We start from the raw sequence: 19,337 nt of genomic DNA on the forward strand, positions 1-19,337 counted from the left end.
GGCAGGGAGCGAGACTTACAAATCGATGTGCACTAACTCTCAAATCTTCTTATTCGAAACATGTTCAGAGTATACGCATTATTAATCATAATCTGATCTACCCTTATTTACTTAGATGCTCTTTCATTAAATAAAACTCATGTTTGTAGACGAATATGCTTAGACTACTCCTTACCGGACAACGGTAAATGGACAACTTGAAGTGTTTGAATTTTTTATTGAACAATTTCATATGTCCCGACGTTGAAACTTGCAAAAGTACCCATATTTTAACATTTTACATAGCCTCAACTCAATGCTAAAGCTATACAAATTGATAAATATTAGATCCGACTAAGCGAGAGACTGAAACGAAATTTCCCTGCAATGCAATTAGGATCAATGCGGGAGAGATATTGGGGCGGAAATGACGCAAGGAAAGAGCTATAAAAATTAAAAATCCAGGGATTTTGAGTGCTCATTAGTAGGTTGATCGAACGGAAACCGAACCAACTGTTGCCGATGATCACGGGTTATATCATAAATCGTGTAAAAATGGCAATAACAATAACACTCGAGTATGCGTGGACACTTCGACCTGTCGAATGCGCTCCCGAAATGATGTTTACAACGCTCTATCCGTCGCGACGCTCAGTGTGCTCTCAAAACCGACGCCGGATGTTTCAACATGCGACTTAGAGCCCTCATTTTATCGCTCTTCTCGGCGATCGTATTGCTCTACGGGAGGACACGTGCTCACATGAACTTTTTTATTTCGGAAGAGGAAGTTCGGAAGTTACTAGGTAAGTGTCGGTGAATTATTTAGGTGTAGGTGACTTTCAAAATTTTATGGCTACTTCAAGGGCCGCGTTGGTGGTTTCAGTGAATGTTTTTAACTTCATATTTAACAAAGACATCAAATGTTAAAATATTGTGTGTGTTGCTTAGAGATTGCAGATGTAATCAGGCGGGTCGTGTATTAATGTGTCTCACGGCGAACGTTACTAATGTGCCTGTATGTGCCTAATGTGCTATTCTCGACAATTTGGCGAATGGTTATCGAAAACTTTTGAACAGTTCTGGTACTTTCTTGTGTTGCACCCGATTACGCAAAACCCGTCAGTGCGTAATGGAAGACCTAGAAGAGCTCTTAGACGTTTTTTTCCAGTTTGAATTTGACAAAGAGGCCTGGGACATACTTTGCGAGAATAGTATGATCATCGTCGAAACACTCATTATATCTGGCAATTTCTTTGTAAAAGCTTTAACGTGGTTTGAACTCTCCAATGGAAAAATAAATGCTGGGGTTCGTTTTTCTCTCCAGCCAATTTCTGAGGTAACTCCGCAAATCCCAACGTTTTCAGAACTCTAAACGATCTTCATTAAAGTCGCTCGTCCTGGATGTACCGAATCACTCATGTCAAACCGAATCTTTGAAACGAAAAATCCATTTTCATGCCTTATTTTCTCCGATAGCTTTCCCCCTAAACAGCGTAAATGGTTCTATCGAGCGCCGCTGCATTTACACTTAAGCACCCCACACTTCCACCTTTTTGACTGTTTTGCCCGAGGAATCAACCTGTTGGAACTAACTGGCTATAGCGATAAAAAGTGAGTTGTGATAGAAAAATGGTACTTTCCGTTCCACCTAAGAAGGTTAAAACCTGAGAGCTGAGGTTTTAGGTTTCTTTAAGTCAGGCGTGACGTTTTGGTATCAGTGACGAAACTGTTTTCTGAACCGAGTTGCATGAAATATGCGGTCGAAAAGAAAATGAAACATCGCAAACTTTCGGCACCTTTCTGGGAACTATGTATATATTTTTTACACTTGCCGAAGTAAAAGAAGTTTCCCAACATTAGAAGTTTCAGGCCAATGTTTCCATCACTCAGTTGCCTGAGAATTTTTGCTGCAAACTTCTTTAATTTACTCGTTCATTGAAATGAATCCAGTGCATTCAGTACATTGTTAAAACACACTAGAAGGAAATTTAATAAAGAGGCACTATAAAGCTGAGGTTAAGTGTGAAGTTACATTAAATTTAAGGAATCTCGCGTTTTTAATGCTCTACTTTTATGGCTGCCTTTTACTTTAGAACAGGTAGCCACCTTATGTCTCGCTTAAACCCAAAAAGGGGAAATCTTCACTGGAAATTGCATTTTCCTGCTTTTATTTTCCTAGATGCGGAGTTAATTGCTTTTTACTTTATGCACCTATTGTTACATTGTTTTAATTTAATTTTCGTTTAATTCTTCCTATAAGCAAGAATTGCGCTTTGAATTTTTAACGCGTTTTAACAAAGATGCCGTTCAGATCAAAGGTTTAGTCTCAAGGCGACGACACATAATTATATCATATTATCGATTTCGAACAAAAATATGTCTTAAACACATATCAGCAAGAGTGTTTTCTTCGCGATAAGAAAATTAATTTACAACCGAGTCTTAGTTATTAAGGGCTTTCGATTTTTCGTGTTTACGTTTCGACCAGCAAGACGTAAATTGCTCATAAACGGCTGTTCGACCTTAAACCGATTTACTGTTTTTGATGTTGGGCTCTCCAATGATTCAGTTTTAGGGTCGAAGTTTATTTAGGTCTTATCGATATAATTTACAGTTTAAAAGGGTTTGCGTTTGCGAATTACTGTTGTGGAATTTTGATGGACACCCACGTATTTCAAATATGTTCCACTTAAACGAGTATTTATTGCAGAGCTATTCAGCTATATTTACAGTTAGATGAAAAAACCTCTAGTTGAGCACTTCATGCTCAACTGATTCTCCATCTGGCCATTTATGGCCTTATTACTCAAATGATTCAATTCTAAACATCAAACGCTCCACTGGATTCCTATAATCCGTGGCCTCTATTGATTGGTAAAGTATCTACTCCTTAATAAGGGGGCTGAGAGAGAAAATCTAATAAAACAATTAATTGAACTTTAGCGGAATAAATAACAACCAGAGGCACCATTACTGAGCTCTCTAATCCTCATCCCATCACATCCAGATGTTAACTTAGGACTCAGCTTGTGAAATGCGTTCTCGGTTTTGCTTAACAAACAATTACCTGGATTTCGAAGCGGTAATAATGCTCTAGTTAAGGCTTAATGTAGACAGAATTTCACCCTAATTAATTTATTGTAACGCAAAAAGTTACTTAATGGGACCGGTAGGTAAATTTTCTAAGTAACATTTTGGCTTGATGAAAGCTAATAAAATTCCCAAAGCAAATGTTTGCTTGATTTGGTTTTATAAATGTTTGCCCATTTTTGCATTAAATAAAAATTAAAAAGGTAGGGAAAGTTTCCTGAACGAGTCAAGATTTACGTGTTAACAACTAAGATTAATTATCCTCCACAGTAATTAACTTTTATATTAGAGCACCAAACTTCGAAATTGCCGCAGCCATTGGATAAACAAAACGGGGAAATTGGAATTAATAAAGAAGCGCATACTGGCAGCACTTGCATGGGTCAGTATACAGTGCGTCAAAAAGGTCTGGAGCGTTGGAAGTATTTCGCAAACTAGGTACCTACTACATTTTTCCTGGGAATGTGCATTTCATTTTAGGTAATCACAGCGCATCTCGTGAAGGTGTGTCAATCTTTACAAGTGAACGAGGCGAGTCCGGAAGCATAACACCTTCCTTACTTCTAACGGAACACCCTGTATATTGGGTGTTCAGGCCACCTCTTGACATGGAAAATTGGTTTTTATTTTTTTGCGCCTGCACGGAGTATCCAATTGAAAAAGTTTTACATGGAGCTCACAGTACTGAATACCGGCCATTATTCCGCAAATTTTTTCAATCTTCTAATTGGAGCGGTTTTGGCCCACAAATTTGAATGTCCCGCGTAACCGTTAGATGCGACGATTGATCAGGTTCAAGGCTAGAATTGAACAACCACAAAGTCGCCAACCATATGAGCGTTAAAAACCCCCAAATCAAATGAATTGTTTTTTGTTTTTTATATAATCTTTTATTTACATGCATAAAGAAAAAGTGAAAACAGATAAATTAAACAACTATCCATACATTAAAGTTCAACCAAAAAGTAAGTGAACAAAAACAAAAATTTTAGCACTGTTTGCAAAAAAATTTACAGAAATTGTTCGAAGACACCACCGACCAAGCTGACCAATCGTGGCCGCGGATGTTACGCGGGATATGAAAGTTTTTTTTTTATTTGGAGGCGTTTTGAGACAAAACGGCTCTTTTACCAGAAGATGAAAATGAATTAGGAGATTGAAAAATTTACGTAATGATGGCCTGTCTTGGGTACTATGACCTCCATGTAAAAGTTTTTGAATTAGATAATCCATGCGGGCGCAAAAAAATTAAATACGATTTCCCATTTTAATCTCCTATGTCCAGGATTCGCCTAGACACCCGGTATATGTTTCCGGATCGAAATTTCAAGAATGATCAGATATGGTGAATTTATTGAACAATACACTGATAAGAAAAATTGGCTAAGCTATTGGCGAATGGAACTTCTATTCAATTTTCAGTCAGTTTTTTCATTAGATTCCGTATTTCCAATCAATCGTTTCCTCCATGCACATGCGAGAGAGTGAAAATAGAGCAAGGTTATCTGACTCGGTCGGTGGATTATGCATTAAGATTTTATTGCTTCTTTAATTAAACAGGTATGTGCATGTTTAATTTGAAGTGAGAGTGTTCCACACTGTCAGCCCAACGAGAGAGCCGCAGACTGAAAGTGAACCAAAATCTTAATTGCGTCGGAATAGTAGCAACTTTAGTAATTTCTCTAAAAAAAATAAAACAGGCTTTAACCCCTCGCAAAAGAATCACTTGGATGACGTATTTCCTAGCTGATGAATAGGGCGTGGCGATTAAATAGAATGGCCCCCTAGATCACCGGACATGACGCCCCTTGAGTATTTTCTATAAGCTCGCTTAAAAAGTAAGATGTATCCTAGGGAATAGGTGAATTTAAGTGAGGTAAGAAGAAGAATTGCTGACGAATGCCGTTTCATTACTTCTGAAATGCTGGAACGCGTAATTGAGAAATTCTATTACAACTTATCTCATTTCCAAGCAGTCTAGCGGATCGGGCTTTTGGTACATATATTATATTATATAATAAATAGGTATATTCTAGATCTAAATATCTCGTTGCTCATGCCAGGAAATCTTCTCGATCTAGCGGCGAGATTAGTAAGTTTCTAAATACAATACGAGGCCATTACTAAGATCTGTTCATATGCATTTTTTTTAATCGTAACCTCTTAAAGAAAGTCCAGAGGAGAGTGATATCCGGCAAGGATGTACCTCTATGCTTTGCTACAACCTGGAAAGCTATCAGTTTAATCTAATAAATAGCTCTTGCTAGATTGCAGTGCGCCTTTATAAAAGACTCCTACTGCTTTCATTACAACATTGCTTAGGTACTGAACTAAAGTTAACTAATAAAACTTACTTTATTAAATGTAGATTCAGAGTTGACGTGTGGAATAGAGAATTTAATATACTTTCACACAATTAGCATTGTAGCCATGGTAGCTAGAGACTATCTGGAAGTGTATAATGCCTGTTGTGTTTATTGTTTTCCAAAAACAAACGACAAAGCTTTACAGAGGCCTTTGTTGTTTGACGCTCTGTGAGATAGGAGGGCCTATTTCAATCGTCCAGAAAGGATGTGTTTATCTCCATCTACATACAGTTAAGTTTTTGATTAATTTTCCAGTAGTGATCCAAAAATTTATGTTATCAACATTAATTTCCTTCTTAAGACCAATTCGCTGTATAGTAGAAGACGGTAATCGAACAGATCATTTACTGTAGTTTAATTAAGGTAGAAATAAATTATTAGTCAAGCAGCTGGAGATGAGGATTAAAATAATACAAATGCCTTCAATTTTAACTTGAGAATGGTTGTTTGTTCTTACCGTGACTTAATTAACCTCGATATAAATTTGTATGTTAATTTTCTAATTTAGGTACTCAGCATATGAACTTAATCGTGCAATTAAACTTTTAATTTTGGCAAAAGTTGGAAAATTGTCTGGCGAGCTCTTTTAAACCTAACAAAAGCTCGTAACCTGCTGGGAGCGAATATCAAATTCCTGTTCAGTGCTCAGCTAGACTGTTAATATACGAAGATATTATGGAGTATAAATTATATTCCGAACCACTTTGGACAAGTTTAAAAGCCCCCCTATAATTAGGATCGAACTTTCCGCGAACTTGTTCGAGTCCATTCAAATTATTCTCACCATTAGTGATAGTATATCGCTCCTACGTTGACAAATATTTAACATTTACACCAAAAGATGCCCAAATTTTCCTTTGATTTGAGAGCCTTGGATAACCCTGGGGAATTATCCTATATTTAAATTTAAAAAAAATGACGATTGGTCCCACAAAAAAATTATTGGTGGTTACAGACATATTCCCATTATAGTGGGTTAAAGCGGTTCTTGAATGGTAAAAGGTCAGATAGATGTACGTTAGAACGTCAGACCCACTATCTTAATCACAATTACTACTTGCAGAGAAATATCTATTCTAATAGAAAACATGTCTATTAAGGTATTTAATTAAAAAAAATGTATAAAAGGGGCATTCTATTGAAATTTTAGGTAAAATCGAGACATTAAATAATTTGTATTATTGTTAATCACTGTACAGTTTGTCGCTTGTCATAGACATGCCTGCCTGCATACGATTCGTAGGTTTTTGTGTGACCTATCGTGAATTTCTTCGTTATTCGGATATAATCGAGTGAATTGTAGGTTCACAAATTTCAAATACGACTCATCAAATTATTGGTTTTTGTTCGCAAAATGAAATTGGTCTCGGCAAACAAGTTTCCCTTTTATAAACAGAAAATCAACACGATCTTCCCCTTTTCCATTTATTCATAAATCTGTGATAATTATGAAATTACACATTAACAAGGTTTTCTGAGTGACAAAATACGTCCTTTGGCTCTTCTTAATTATATCTAGAGGCAATTTTAGCAACTCGAGATATTTCTGTTCTCGTCCGGGTTTTAACAGTCGGGTTGGGAGAGAGAGATTGCCATTTGGCCAATTTTAATGACTTGTTTTCTATTCCCTTTATTTCGCTCCAGTGTCTGTAAATTGATACGTTCGTTTTGGCAGCTTCTTGTTTCCATGGTGTCCCTTTTAATTTCAGCCCTACATTACGCCGGATCATTCTAACAAGCAAACAACAACTTAATTTCTTTTGCCTTCTACGGACGAACTTTTTTATTATTTAAAATGGCCTTGAGCCAGGAAGCAATTTCTTTTCGTAATAAATGTTGAAATCCTCTCGTACTTTTTTCGTTTTGCGAAGAGCGAGAGGCGTAAGAGCTGTTCAAACGATGATTTGGTATTAAATCGGTCACATTAAAGCTTGAATTTTAAAGCTTCTTTCGAATTACCACCTCATCCCTTTAGAAGCCCAATTTGTACTACAGAGTATTGAAATAGTTTAGTTACATATCAATACGAGCCCGAAATTAAATGGAAGAACAAAAATCAAATACAGGCAAGATTTTATAATCAAAGTTGCTTCTATAACTCCCCATGTGGCTCAGGGTGGCTTCAATTGGACTTGTAATGCGCTTCTGTTGAATTTCATTTATTTACCGAATGAGAGAATTTCGTATTCGAATCGTCATAAAATATGAAAAACATACATTAACGGATTTGTGTCTTTGGATCATATCGCGTTTATGTTATTTTACGTACTTTGACACAGAATGTACTCAAAATTTGAGAAGTAAAGCCTCTACAGATATTCTATTTCTAGGTTTTTTAAAATTTTCCTAGAACCATACTTATTTTTCTAGTCTAAATTCTAGTATCTCTGCTCATTTCTGAGATCTTATTTCCTGGTTTGAATTACGGAAAGTTCTTCGCTCGAGTAGAGTATGCAATAAGCGGTGTTTTGAGGAAGCTTCCCGCAAGTGATGTACACTATTTTTTCGACGACGATGGCTCATAATTAACAAAAAATTTTAAAAAATTCTTCTAAATGCAAATTGAATCGAGGACGTCATAGCAGAGGAGCTACTTCGCTGTTGCAGTCCGCGATACTTTCAATTATTCGTAACATTTTGTTTGAACATTATTATCGAATTTAACATTATTTTGCTATTTTTAAGACACGCAAGATGCAACTTGCTTATTGGATGGAATATATAATCCCTAAGTGGCTTTTACAATAACACATTACTACATTATAATAATTCTTTTAGCTCAAAAAGTTCACTCCTCTGGGTCGTTCGCTCATTTATTTTTGTTAACTCACATATGTGTTAGGAAGTTATAAGGCCTCCGTGTGATAGCATGTGTGCGAGTTTTATCCCCGTTTGTTATGCTTATCTTTGTTGAGGGTTGTGGGAAAAATAACTATTTAAAGGCCTCTATCGATCAATAATGAACATTGATGCTATTCTCAGGTTATTTCACTGGGTACATAAACCTGATTCGGAAAATTATAGTTGATATCAAAGGTGCCGTGAATATCCTCAACTCATCGCGTAAATTAAGAAAATTTTGGGTGTTTCTATAATAGGCCAAACCGATGCTTGCTTGTAGGCCCCTCTTTTTCCCTATTATCTTACAAATACATAATGGTGTTAAAATATGAATTCATTTTGAAGTTGTTCTGATCTTTCACTCGAAAGTCAGGACTTGTCAATGCAAAATCCTATTAAAAGCTTCTGACGTTTCGCAGCTTTATTGCTGCATCCTCAGGTCACATGGAGAATCCCCACATTTTCTTTAAAGCCCATGTTTAAGGTGTCCGTTCGACTAGAATTTTCCAGATTGATGAATTTATTGTAAAGGTCTCTGGTTCGTTATTATGTCGGGACATATTTTTCATTGGGTTTAGGATTAGGATTTGCCAATAAAAATCCTAACTAATGGCTATCGACGTTTCGCAGTTTTATTATTGCATCCTCAGGGTACATGTAGAATCCTTATAAATTGTACGAAGTTCATATTTTCGTTTCCGATTTTTTGTTTTTGTTGTATTAAAATTTCAACTTTCTAGAGTCGACAATAAGTAAACAGATGAGGGATGTGAGTCTCAAGATCGCGTAAATATTCAAGTAAGGTATATGAGTTTGAAAGTAGGAGTAATTTTCAGCAAATTATTCGTGAAGTTTGCATGGTGAGAAAGTTTAGTAAATAGCGACTAGTGATTCATAATAAAGGTGAGTAGGAAAGCTATGAGCCTTTGCTAATTTTATTGTATTAAGTTTTTCTTTTACCCAAAACGTCTGTTAAAGATTCAAAATACAGTATCTTTTTCGCTGCTATGCTTATGAAATTTTAGTGAGCCAAGCAAGAGGCAATTATGCGATTCATAAGTGCGAAGGAGACAGGCTACCGTTTCCCTTTCCATTGCCAACGATCGGTTGACTCGCAACAGGAACAATAGAGACGAAAAATTAAATCCCCCAATTGGTTCGTTTTTGACAATTATTGTTGTTCTTGTTCCGCATATTGTTGTTTCCGTATAAGCATCTGCATTGAACAATTGGGGGTTTTCGCCTAGATAGCGCTGCAATCGAAACTCGGAAGTTTCATTTTAACATCATGCAATCTTCGTCTAGCAATGACAATGATTGATCGTTAGCTTTGGCTTACCTCACAATTGACATTTGTCATTGCCGCCTTCGCAATTATTATTTTGAGCCCGGGAGTATCTTTTTTTATATTTTTCATTTATGATGCCGCAAATTCTGTGTCTTGTGGACGGATATTAGTGGAATAGAAGGTATTTTGTAACATACGAGTATATCTTAAAACAACGAACTTACTCGGAAGAATAAGAATGTACAAAGAACCACACTTAAGTATCAAGAAGAACTGACCAGACTGTTGATGAACTGCATTTTTTCGTTATTTAGGAACATTCAGTAAATAATAGCTTCTTTTGCAATTGACATTCCGTTACTGTTAATTTTCAGTTCGAGAATTGAGGAAAAGCACGTGGAACAGAAACTTTCCAATTGCGCATGCTTAATGGTTCAATATTACGAAGGAAATTAATATTTTATGTGGTAGTACGCCTTAATCCGAGGGGAGAAGTAGTTCTATATAATTTTGCAGGACGTAAATTACGCGCACACATGCAAATTTGAATGCGTTTTTCGAAAACAAAGTTCTTGATAAATTTTAATGCAGCTTTACTTATATAAACATCATGGTAGTAATGGCATTTTTAGAGAATGCATCTATTGAAAAACAAGCAATTTTTCTGACCTGAATTGATGCGTACTACTTATGAGTCAACGAGAGTAGCCCGTCTTCCTCGCACTTATCAATCGCCCAATTGTCTTACTCGCGCTCACTACTCTGTTCATAGTAGCGAAAAAGGTAGTGTATATGTACATATTTATTTATAAAAATGGACATGCATCCAAGCAAATATTCGTCTGTTTATATCCCATGGGCAGCATATCCATCATTTGTTTATAATTCTATTATTTACCAATCATGATCGCATTGCAGCGTGAATATTATATCGAAACAAACTGAATTCGAAATTTATAGCCATGTAACCTGATATAATTTTCGACACTTAATTAATACCAACCAAATATTGCTTTTGCAGCTAAATTTCTGCTGTCGTGACGTAGGTAGAAAACTCACCAATTAACTACAATAATATTTATTCAAATCGTCAGAAAATATCAGTAATTTTAAGCCCTACTGACTGAAGCTGAGGTGTCTCAACTGATTCGTTCATTACTAAAAGAAAAACCTGCAAACTCTAGTAAAATAAATAGACGGGTTAATTCAGTTTCACTTATACTTTTAATCCGGATATTTAAATTTGCATGCAAATTTACTGCATGTTTTATCCAAGACTTACTAGAGAACTTGGATTGGGAAAATCGTTCCGACCAGATGAGCAGTTTAAAACTTCTATTAATTATGGGGTTTGTTTGCGAGGAGAACGAAATGACGCGTATTTTATGTGCACAGACCCCAAATAAAATAACCATGAATCACAACTGGTACATAAACTTCACATCTCTTTGACTAATGGTGCTTACTCTTTGGAGAACGTGTCTTCTATTGCCGTTGGCCTTTATGAGAACTTTATTTCCTATAAAATATTTTGAGATGATATGCCTATGTTACGTCAGATAACCAGTATTAATAGAGGCAGCAATGGCATTTCACAAAATGAAATTAAATTTCGAAGTAAAAACTTGAAAAGGAAGCGGACTGGAAAAATTAATAACATTTCATTCGAACCACTGAGCATTGTAATCGCCTGTAGACGGGCGTTATTTTTTATTTCGTTATAAGAATATTGTTATACAAAGGGTATTTATTATGATGGTTAAATAATTACGACGATGAAAACTTCGTGTTTTCCGGCCAAATTGGAGTGAAAATTAATGGAAACTCCAGTTAAATTAAGTTCTCCATTTTCTCCTCGAGCTGATATGGAGATGCAGTTTCTTTACCTAGAAACTTCAAGTAATGTTTTACCTAGGCGAGGAAATAGGGATTTCCGGCGAAATCTCGCTAATTGTTTTAAATCTCAACATCTACTTCGGCTAGAATTGTACTATAATATTATTTACATAAAACGTATGGCCGCCAGTTGGCGACGGCTTTCAATTTCATAAAATATTTACGAGTAAGTTTGCCAATTTATTTCGTCTTTTGATCAAATCGAGCAAGTTGAAATTTCTATGATCGATTTGGCCTAAGTTTTAATGAAAACCAAGACCCAATCAACTTTCAGCAAATTGCTTTCAAAAGCCTAGGGGACTAAACACCTCCTTAAACCGACATTTCCATTACCTAGTATTTATTTTCGGTTTAAATTGCTTACACCTCCAAATAATTCCCATTAGGTGCATCATAGTCATTTCATCTGTTAGACTGAAATGGAAATATAGACAATAAAAATGCATTTTTACTCGGGTTTAAATTAAAAAAGTTTGATTGCCAGGCCAAAATAAAATGTAAGAAACTTGGTACAAAACGCTAGAGTTAAATTATCAGATTTTTACTGAACGGGGTGCTCGGCGCTTCTTTTAATTTTCTCGAAAGTTTCTTCCGTTTCTTGATGTTAATTTGGGACATGTTTTTACCAATGTTCGTGTTCATTAGAAGTGTTTTTGTATAGGTGCTAAATCGATGTAGACACCGCTAATAATTGTACAGGGCGTTTCACAACTTTGAGATCCAACTTCTAGGGAATGTGCAGTGCAGCAATAGAAGACATCAAGTATAAAAATCCGTGTCCGCAAACGTCTCCTTAAGGCCCTACGATTTTTTATAAGAGAGTTAAGTATTAAAAATATGTTTATACAAAATAACACTGCAAAAATTGTTCAAAATGTCGCCCTTGAACTTCGTTAGTTCGGACGTCATTGGATCGGCAGAGGTAGTCCGAGTTTCGTGGCCCTCTAAGTCCGCCGATCTAGAGTCTCTGGTATGCGAAACGCCGGTGGAAACGGAGCAAGACCCGATTGCACGGATTACTGCGGCATTTGAAGTCGCTCAAAATAATTATCAAATTTGTAGCCAAGTATGCAGTAACCATGTACATAGTTTAAGTAGGTGCAATGGAGTTGGAAGATGATATTTTGAACGATTGCTTTAGTGTTGACATTGAACAATCCTCAGTTTGAGCTCATGGTTCTGAAACATCCCGTAGATAGAAAGGGTGAGAAAATATTGTGAGGGCAAGCACTAGAAGAAAATTAACATAAATTAGCGATTAGTAAATGATTATTTTCCATAAATCAATGCACAAAAAGCAAGCAAACCAAGAACTAACACAAGAACTGAAGATACGGTTTTCTGAGAAAACGGCGCCGCAATATATAGCGGCCGCTACACAATGTTGCCCATAAATTTTATATTAATGGGGAGTAGGTAGCGGCAAGCAAGGCCGTGATTGCCGTTGGAAAGGTGCTATTGACCCCATATTACGGCCGCTATATTACGGCATCGCCTTTACGGTTTACAGGTTTTCCTCGAATATTACTTTTTTATGTTACGGCCACAGAATTCATGCAATAGAGAGTATTTGATAAATGTCCCAGCCTAGCTATGAGCCTTTTAATTCCTCTTTCCTGAAGTTTGCTCTGGTACAAAGAGAATAATTTGACTATTTAAAAACGGTGCCTCGGCTAAAAGAACGTCCCAAAATTAATTAATTAATAACACAAAAGGGATTTATTCTCAAAGGCAAAAATGTGGGACACCTAACGATTTCCCTAATTTCTAAATCTGATGATTAGCCCGAGGCACATTAAGCCTAATTTTCCTAAAAATTATTAATAATATTTAAAAAAATTTAAGTTATGAAAGTTCTTTAGCGAGCTTTCAAATTTAGCCTGTCAACTTTACGTTCTTCCTTAAAAACTTGTGTTTTAAATAATGGAGAACCACAGGTGCTAAATCTACAAAACGGCTCAAAATATAATCTTAAATTTAAATTAAGGATGACGCGACCCGGAAATCTTTTTCATGTTCGTGTTTTTAAAGCTGTACTTCATTTTCTGAGTTAATCCTCTTTGTTTTTTCGGATATAAATTTCCTCGAAAATTACTATACAATACTGAAACCAGCGTAATGAGAGATAACATGAAAAGAAGTGTAGTCGTAATCGCTTTCATCGCTGCTTGGAAAAATTGTCGCCCAACACGTAGGAAAATCAATTATTTGTAGTTTCCTTTTCACATCTACATTTTTAAATATTCCACAAGGGTTCAATACATCAAATTTACTGTGTGCAATTCTAACAACGAGAGTAACTGAAATATTAAGTATTTAAAAGGTACTTTATTGTTCTAAAAGGTATTTCCCCAGTAGCAAATAAGAGTCTGAAAAATATCGCGTATAAACGGAACGATTTCTCAGGAAGAAAGTTTATGCTTAAACTTTATCTCCGGGATAATTTACGAATAAGCTCCGGATACATTTAGGATTCAGTATGCCCATCTGAGACGTTTTTATTTCCATTTTCTTGATTTTCATCAAATAATGTCCCGAATTACTATGATCATTATTTTAAATTGGAAATTCTCTCCCTGTTCTTTGTTATTGCTTCCACCCCCGCTGATTATGTTTATGCATTCGGAGTGAAAATTATTCCGAAATCATTAACATATCCAACAGGTAAGAACGCAGTTATGCAGCGATGAGGCTACGGAGGAAGTAATTGCTATGCTAAAGTTGATTTGAGAATTATTCAGTGTTTCTTTAGTATCGATATCATCGCGAGTTTGTACTCAGGAGATTCTTTAGCATAAATAGACCAGGTAAGTGGACTTGCCGTCGACCGAAACAAGTGCTTCAGAGCCCTACGAGCTGCACTACGAAGTCTTTGAGTGGAAATTACGTATGAATTTCATTAATGATCAATGGAAGATGATCAAATATCGCAGTGTTCAGCAGGCGGTTATATGAAATTGAGCAGCTCAAAGTAGTTCACAATCCACTGTGGGTGAAGGAAGACTGCTACTACGTTTGTAATAAATGGTTTATGCTAAATATTCAGTTGGATCTAGGAAATAACAGGAAATGACTCAAGCTTTATAAACGACTCTTATGGACACTCGAGATTGAGTTTACATATAATTGTACCCATTCTCCACGACATGGAAAATAACAGGGAAATATTTTTATTGAGGTTTCCAAACTCTCTTAACTAAAAAAAAATAATTAAAAAAAAATCTAACTTTCAAAAAAATATATATATGGGAATTTTAGCTCTATCAGAAATAAAGTTTGAAAGACTAAAAGAGGTCACCAACAAATCCAAAGCTACTAAAATTGCTCAGAGTAATTTAAAAAAGGTTAGAGCTCCATGTTTTTAAAAAATATAGAGTAATTGAGAGTGAGTTCATGTATGATTATATCTATGAGTATTCCTTATGACATCCAAGTAAATCGCTCCAATCATGTAAATAACAGGGGGTATCTAGAGCTATTATTGAGGCCAGAGTTGCTACTGAAAAGGAAAAATTTTGTACAAATCTCACCTTAAAAATATGAGGTTTTACAGAAGTGTAGCCCATATTATTCTATTCAATAAGATGTAAATGGGAGTTAGTTTTTCTCTAAGTGTATGTATAAGTGTTTAGATAAGAATAGATCCTGGATGATCAAAGCTTATTGTCCTATTTAGTATAAACATTTTCACTGTGATATGGTAAATAATCGGGGACGACTGAAGCTATATATTTATATCTCAAAATTTTTGATTATGCAAAATACAGGGCGTCCCAGGAAAAATTTTCAACCTTGAATATCTTTTTAGTGGTTTGCTAAAAAAGCATTAAAATACGCCAACTTTAATGGAAAGGGGGACATAGTTTGGTGAAAAACTCGTTTTCGAAATGTCATATTTCTACCCTGGAAACCATATCTTTGAAATTTTCAAATTGCAAGAGAGTTTGCGTTATACCGTGCTTGAAAGGTAATTTTATTCTCGAAATAACACAGCCACTTTTCCAATTAGAAAAATCCAAAAGGGTGGTTTCAAGGGGTAGAGGCATGACATTTCGAAAAACGCTTTTATATCAAACGATGTCACCCTCCCTATCAAAGTTAACGTGTTTTAGCATTTTTCTTTAAACAAAGAATAAAAGAAGATATTCAGGGTGGACACTTTTCTCTGGGACATTTTTTGTAATAGCTCAAAGTGACCTAAAATATCGATATACTATATGTATATATAGATAAAGGAGAACTATTACTGCATCTATAATAGATGTTATAAGTGTAATAAATATTAAAGTTAATCTAAAAAATAGCAGAAAATTACTGATGTTATATAAACAACTGTTACCGACACTTTCAAAGTTGCCAGAACTATTTAGAGCAATTTAAATAATGTTAGCTTTTCCAACGAAGCGAAAATGATAATGAATTTATACATAATTCAACGTCTAAACATTCCTTTTTAATATGGAAAATAATTCCTGCAATCTTTGAAATAATAATTAAAGTATCTATGTATAACAGTCTAATGTATATCTATTATGGGGTATTCAACAGTTGATACCTGCAAAAGAAAAATGTAAAAAAAAAAAAATTGAAATAAGCGAGTTCATGAAGGTACATGCTACAGAAAATAACAGGAAAGGAGTGACACTGTTACTGAGTTATGTATTAGTTAGAGTAGGTATCGTCGAGCACAAATCATAGAAAGAGTTAATTTATTTCAGAATGCAGCTCTAAATATCCTCTATGGCATTGGAAGTATCACGCTAATATGATACATAGAAGGAAAGCAATGGACATTTAGCATATTTAGTACCAGTGAAAATGATCAAGAAACAATTTGTAAAAATTTAAATTTTAGTTATATATCTGGAAGATTATAGCTGTTAGTGTCCTATTTACTATAGCACGGCTAGAAAATAATCACACCAATACTAGCAGATAATAGGGTCTATAAATGAACAAAGCAAGTTAGGTAGGGGCATAAAATATACAACCATCTATGATTCATTGGAGGAGAAAAGACATAATTTGGCCGCGTATAATGAATGGAAATTTAAACGTTAATTATCAGAGTTTTCACCCTGCTATATAGATATTTCTGGCAATAAAAGAAAAGAAGTAATACTTCTAAATTAATCAGTAAGGAACAGAAGCAGGCTGCGTTGAGAAAAGCCCCTTCGTCACATTTCTCATCATTTATTTAACGTCACTAAAAGGCCAGGATTCATCACTTTTAAGCACTAGATACTCTCGAATATTCGGTTAATGAAAACTAATCTACTAACGAAAAATAATATATAAATAATAATAATTTGTTATATTTACTACCACACTTTATCAGAGCTATATAACGTATTTCATGGTAAATATTGATCCACACTTTGACGCACAATCTTTGACACTCTATTAGTGAGGTCTGAATAGAAAATCTAAGCCGAAATAGGCACAAAGTACACAAAAAAAGGACGTATGAGATGTTCGCAGTATACAATTTATATCCAGATGAAAAATGTATGAAAAGCAAACATATTTGGGCCGATAAAGTAATAAAAAAATCCCTTCGGGTCTTGATATATGTTCCCTGCACTCGTTCTGGTAACGCTAAAATAGTGTTTTATTTTCCATAGCAATTTCGGTACCGAGGCCGCAGTGAAACTTATCATTAGATTTATTAAAAGCTTTGTTACTTTGCTACGAAATTTCATCTGAAGTTTCAAGACACAATCCATTACCTCTGTTAAGTCTACTTAATTCCCCAAGTTGATATATTAACGAGAGAAACGTACCCGATGCACTTTCTAACACAAACAAATGGCCTCCAAATTAATTGGGTCGCTCGATCACAATTTATTTGTGAGAAGCTTCCTCTGATAATGATCCCGATATTTATTTATAAAACGGAAGAAAAATGAGTGCAGTTTGAAGAACAATAAGCGGCTCCTATGGAGCTTAATTAAAATATATTGTGAAATTATACGCAGCTTAGTGTGAAGCGACATTTTTAAAAATGACGGATTTCACATCTGAAAGAGTTATTGATGAAGCTTTTATCATTGGGGATGAGACGAGTACCGCCCCGGTTTTTCCAAGCTCATCTCTTAAGTCCTCGGTATTTTTGCTTGACTAACATCAAAAAGCACCGTAACGATAATCGGTATTAGCTCAAGCTTCTCGTGCTCCGTATTTTGCTTATTACATGCTTTGTTTTTCAAGAAAGCGTCTTAAAGTAAGGCTTTTGTCAACATAATATACCTTTTTAACCTCGATGTCTTTGCATGTTTTATTACTTAAAAAGGCTTGTTATCTTTGCTGGAAGCCGTACACTTTAATACATTTTTTGTTTATGTCATGCAAAGCAGAGACAGCTTGGAAGTTGTAGTACTTAGCGTGAATAATCAACTAAAATTAAGCCGCAACACCATGTCAAGGCCGGTTGTACGCTACTTTTAGCCTTTACCCCTAATACGTGGATTGGTAGTAAAATATATAAATAAAAAAATATACTGCGTGACATAGAAAAGAGAACATCCCGTAAAATGGTTTCATTTAAATAATTTTCGGTATGCGCGTTTGTATATGAGAACACAAAAAACTATAAAATTTTCAGCCATATTATATTTACGAGTTATCAGGAAATTTAGATTCTTTTACCATAAAAATTGCAATAAAATATCATCAGTATAACTACAAAATATCATTTATTGGTGTACAGTGTGCTTAAAAAGTGCTTTTTGATTAACCAAATATGCCTAGACGTAGAATGCAGGAAAATTTTTATCAATTGAGTGAGTTTGAAAGAGGTCGAATTTATGGGTCCACGAGAGGCTGGTCGGTCATTTAGGGAAATCACCACTGGATTGAATCGTAGTGTAAAAACTATAGTGAGATGATGTCAGGCATGGTTCCAAGAAGAGCAAATAGGCAGAAGGAGAGGTACTAGACAATTCCGAAAAACTATAAAACATCAAGATCCCTGCCTTCTAATTATGGCACTATGAGATAGGTTGGTCTCATCGAGGACCCTGACGGGTCAGTGGTTTACTGAGTATGGAAGGACCATTGGGATTCGAACCATTTATCGCCGAATAAGAAATTTTGAATTGATTTCCTACCGCCCCCATTTTGTGTTACCTCTCACCTAAAATCATCGGCAAAATCGACCGCAGTGGTGCAGAGAACGGACACATCGGAATCTGGAATGGGGTAATATCGCGTTTAGTGACGAAGCCAGATTCTGTTTGGACATGCATGATGATCGAGCAAGAGTAAGAAGAGTACAGGATGAAAGACGGGACTTTCAATTTATAATACAGAGATATGTTTATCAGCCTTTTGGGATAATGGTTTGAGGTTCTATTGCATATGGTAGAAAGTCATTTTTACTTTTCAATAGAGGCAATATGACAGCCCAACGGTACATCCAAAAAATCCTGGAACCCGAGTTCGTGCCTTATCTGGAAATTCTTAATATTCCAGTTATTCAGTAAGACAATACACGACCACATGTGGCTAAAGTGACTATGGACTTCTTTCATCGGAATGCAACCAATTTGCTACCTTGGCCTCCTGGATCTCCAGACCTCTCACCGTTTGGACATGTATGGGATATTGTAGGTATAAGGTTGGATAATTTATCCCATCCCCTACCAATCCTAGTGGCGCTATGTCATTCTGTCCAGTTAGCCTGGAATAAGATTTCCCTCGAGGACATCAATTATATCATTAGATCCTAGACGTGTACAGAAATGTATGACATCGCGGAAGACCGACAAATTATTATTATTTTTTTGTTGTTAACAATTAAATTTGTTCAATTGTTTAATGAACTATTTGTTTTAGCGTAAGAAACATGTATATTAAAAATTATTTCAATAAAACCA

The 19,337-nt window shown here is 35.5% G+C and overlaps 1 protein-coding gene across 1 annotated transcript in view; it reads left to right on the plus strand.

Moving 5' to 3' along the window:
- The first annotated feature begins 653 nt into the window (after window positions 1-653).
- LOC136350598 (tyrosine-protein kinase Dnt-like) overlaps window positions 654-19,337 on the plus strand; it is a 65,342-nt gene continuing 46,658 nt past the window's right edge. Inside the window, exon 1 of the mRNA XM_066302485.1 lies at window positions 654-782. Coding sequence (XP_066158582.1) covers window positions 668-782 — 115 coding nt within the window. The 5' untranslated portion in view covers window positions 654-667. The remainder of the gene's footprint in view (window positions 783-19,337) is intronic.

Source organism: Euwallacea fornicatus, chromosome 3, assembly GCF_040115645.1.
Source record: "Euwallacea fornicatus isolate EFF26 chromosome 3, ASM4011564v1, whole genome shotgun sequence".
NCBI classification, from domain to species: domain Eukaryota; kingdom Metazoa; phylum Arthropoda; class Insecta; order Coleoptera; family Curculionidae; genus Euwallacea; species Euwallacea fornicatus.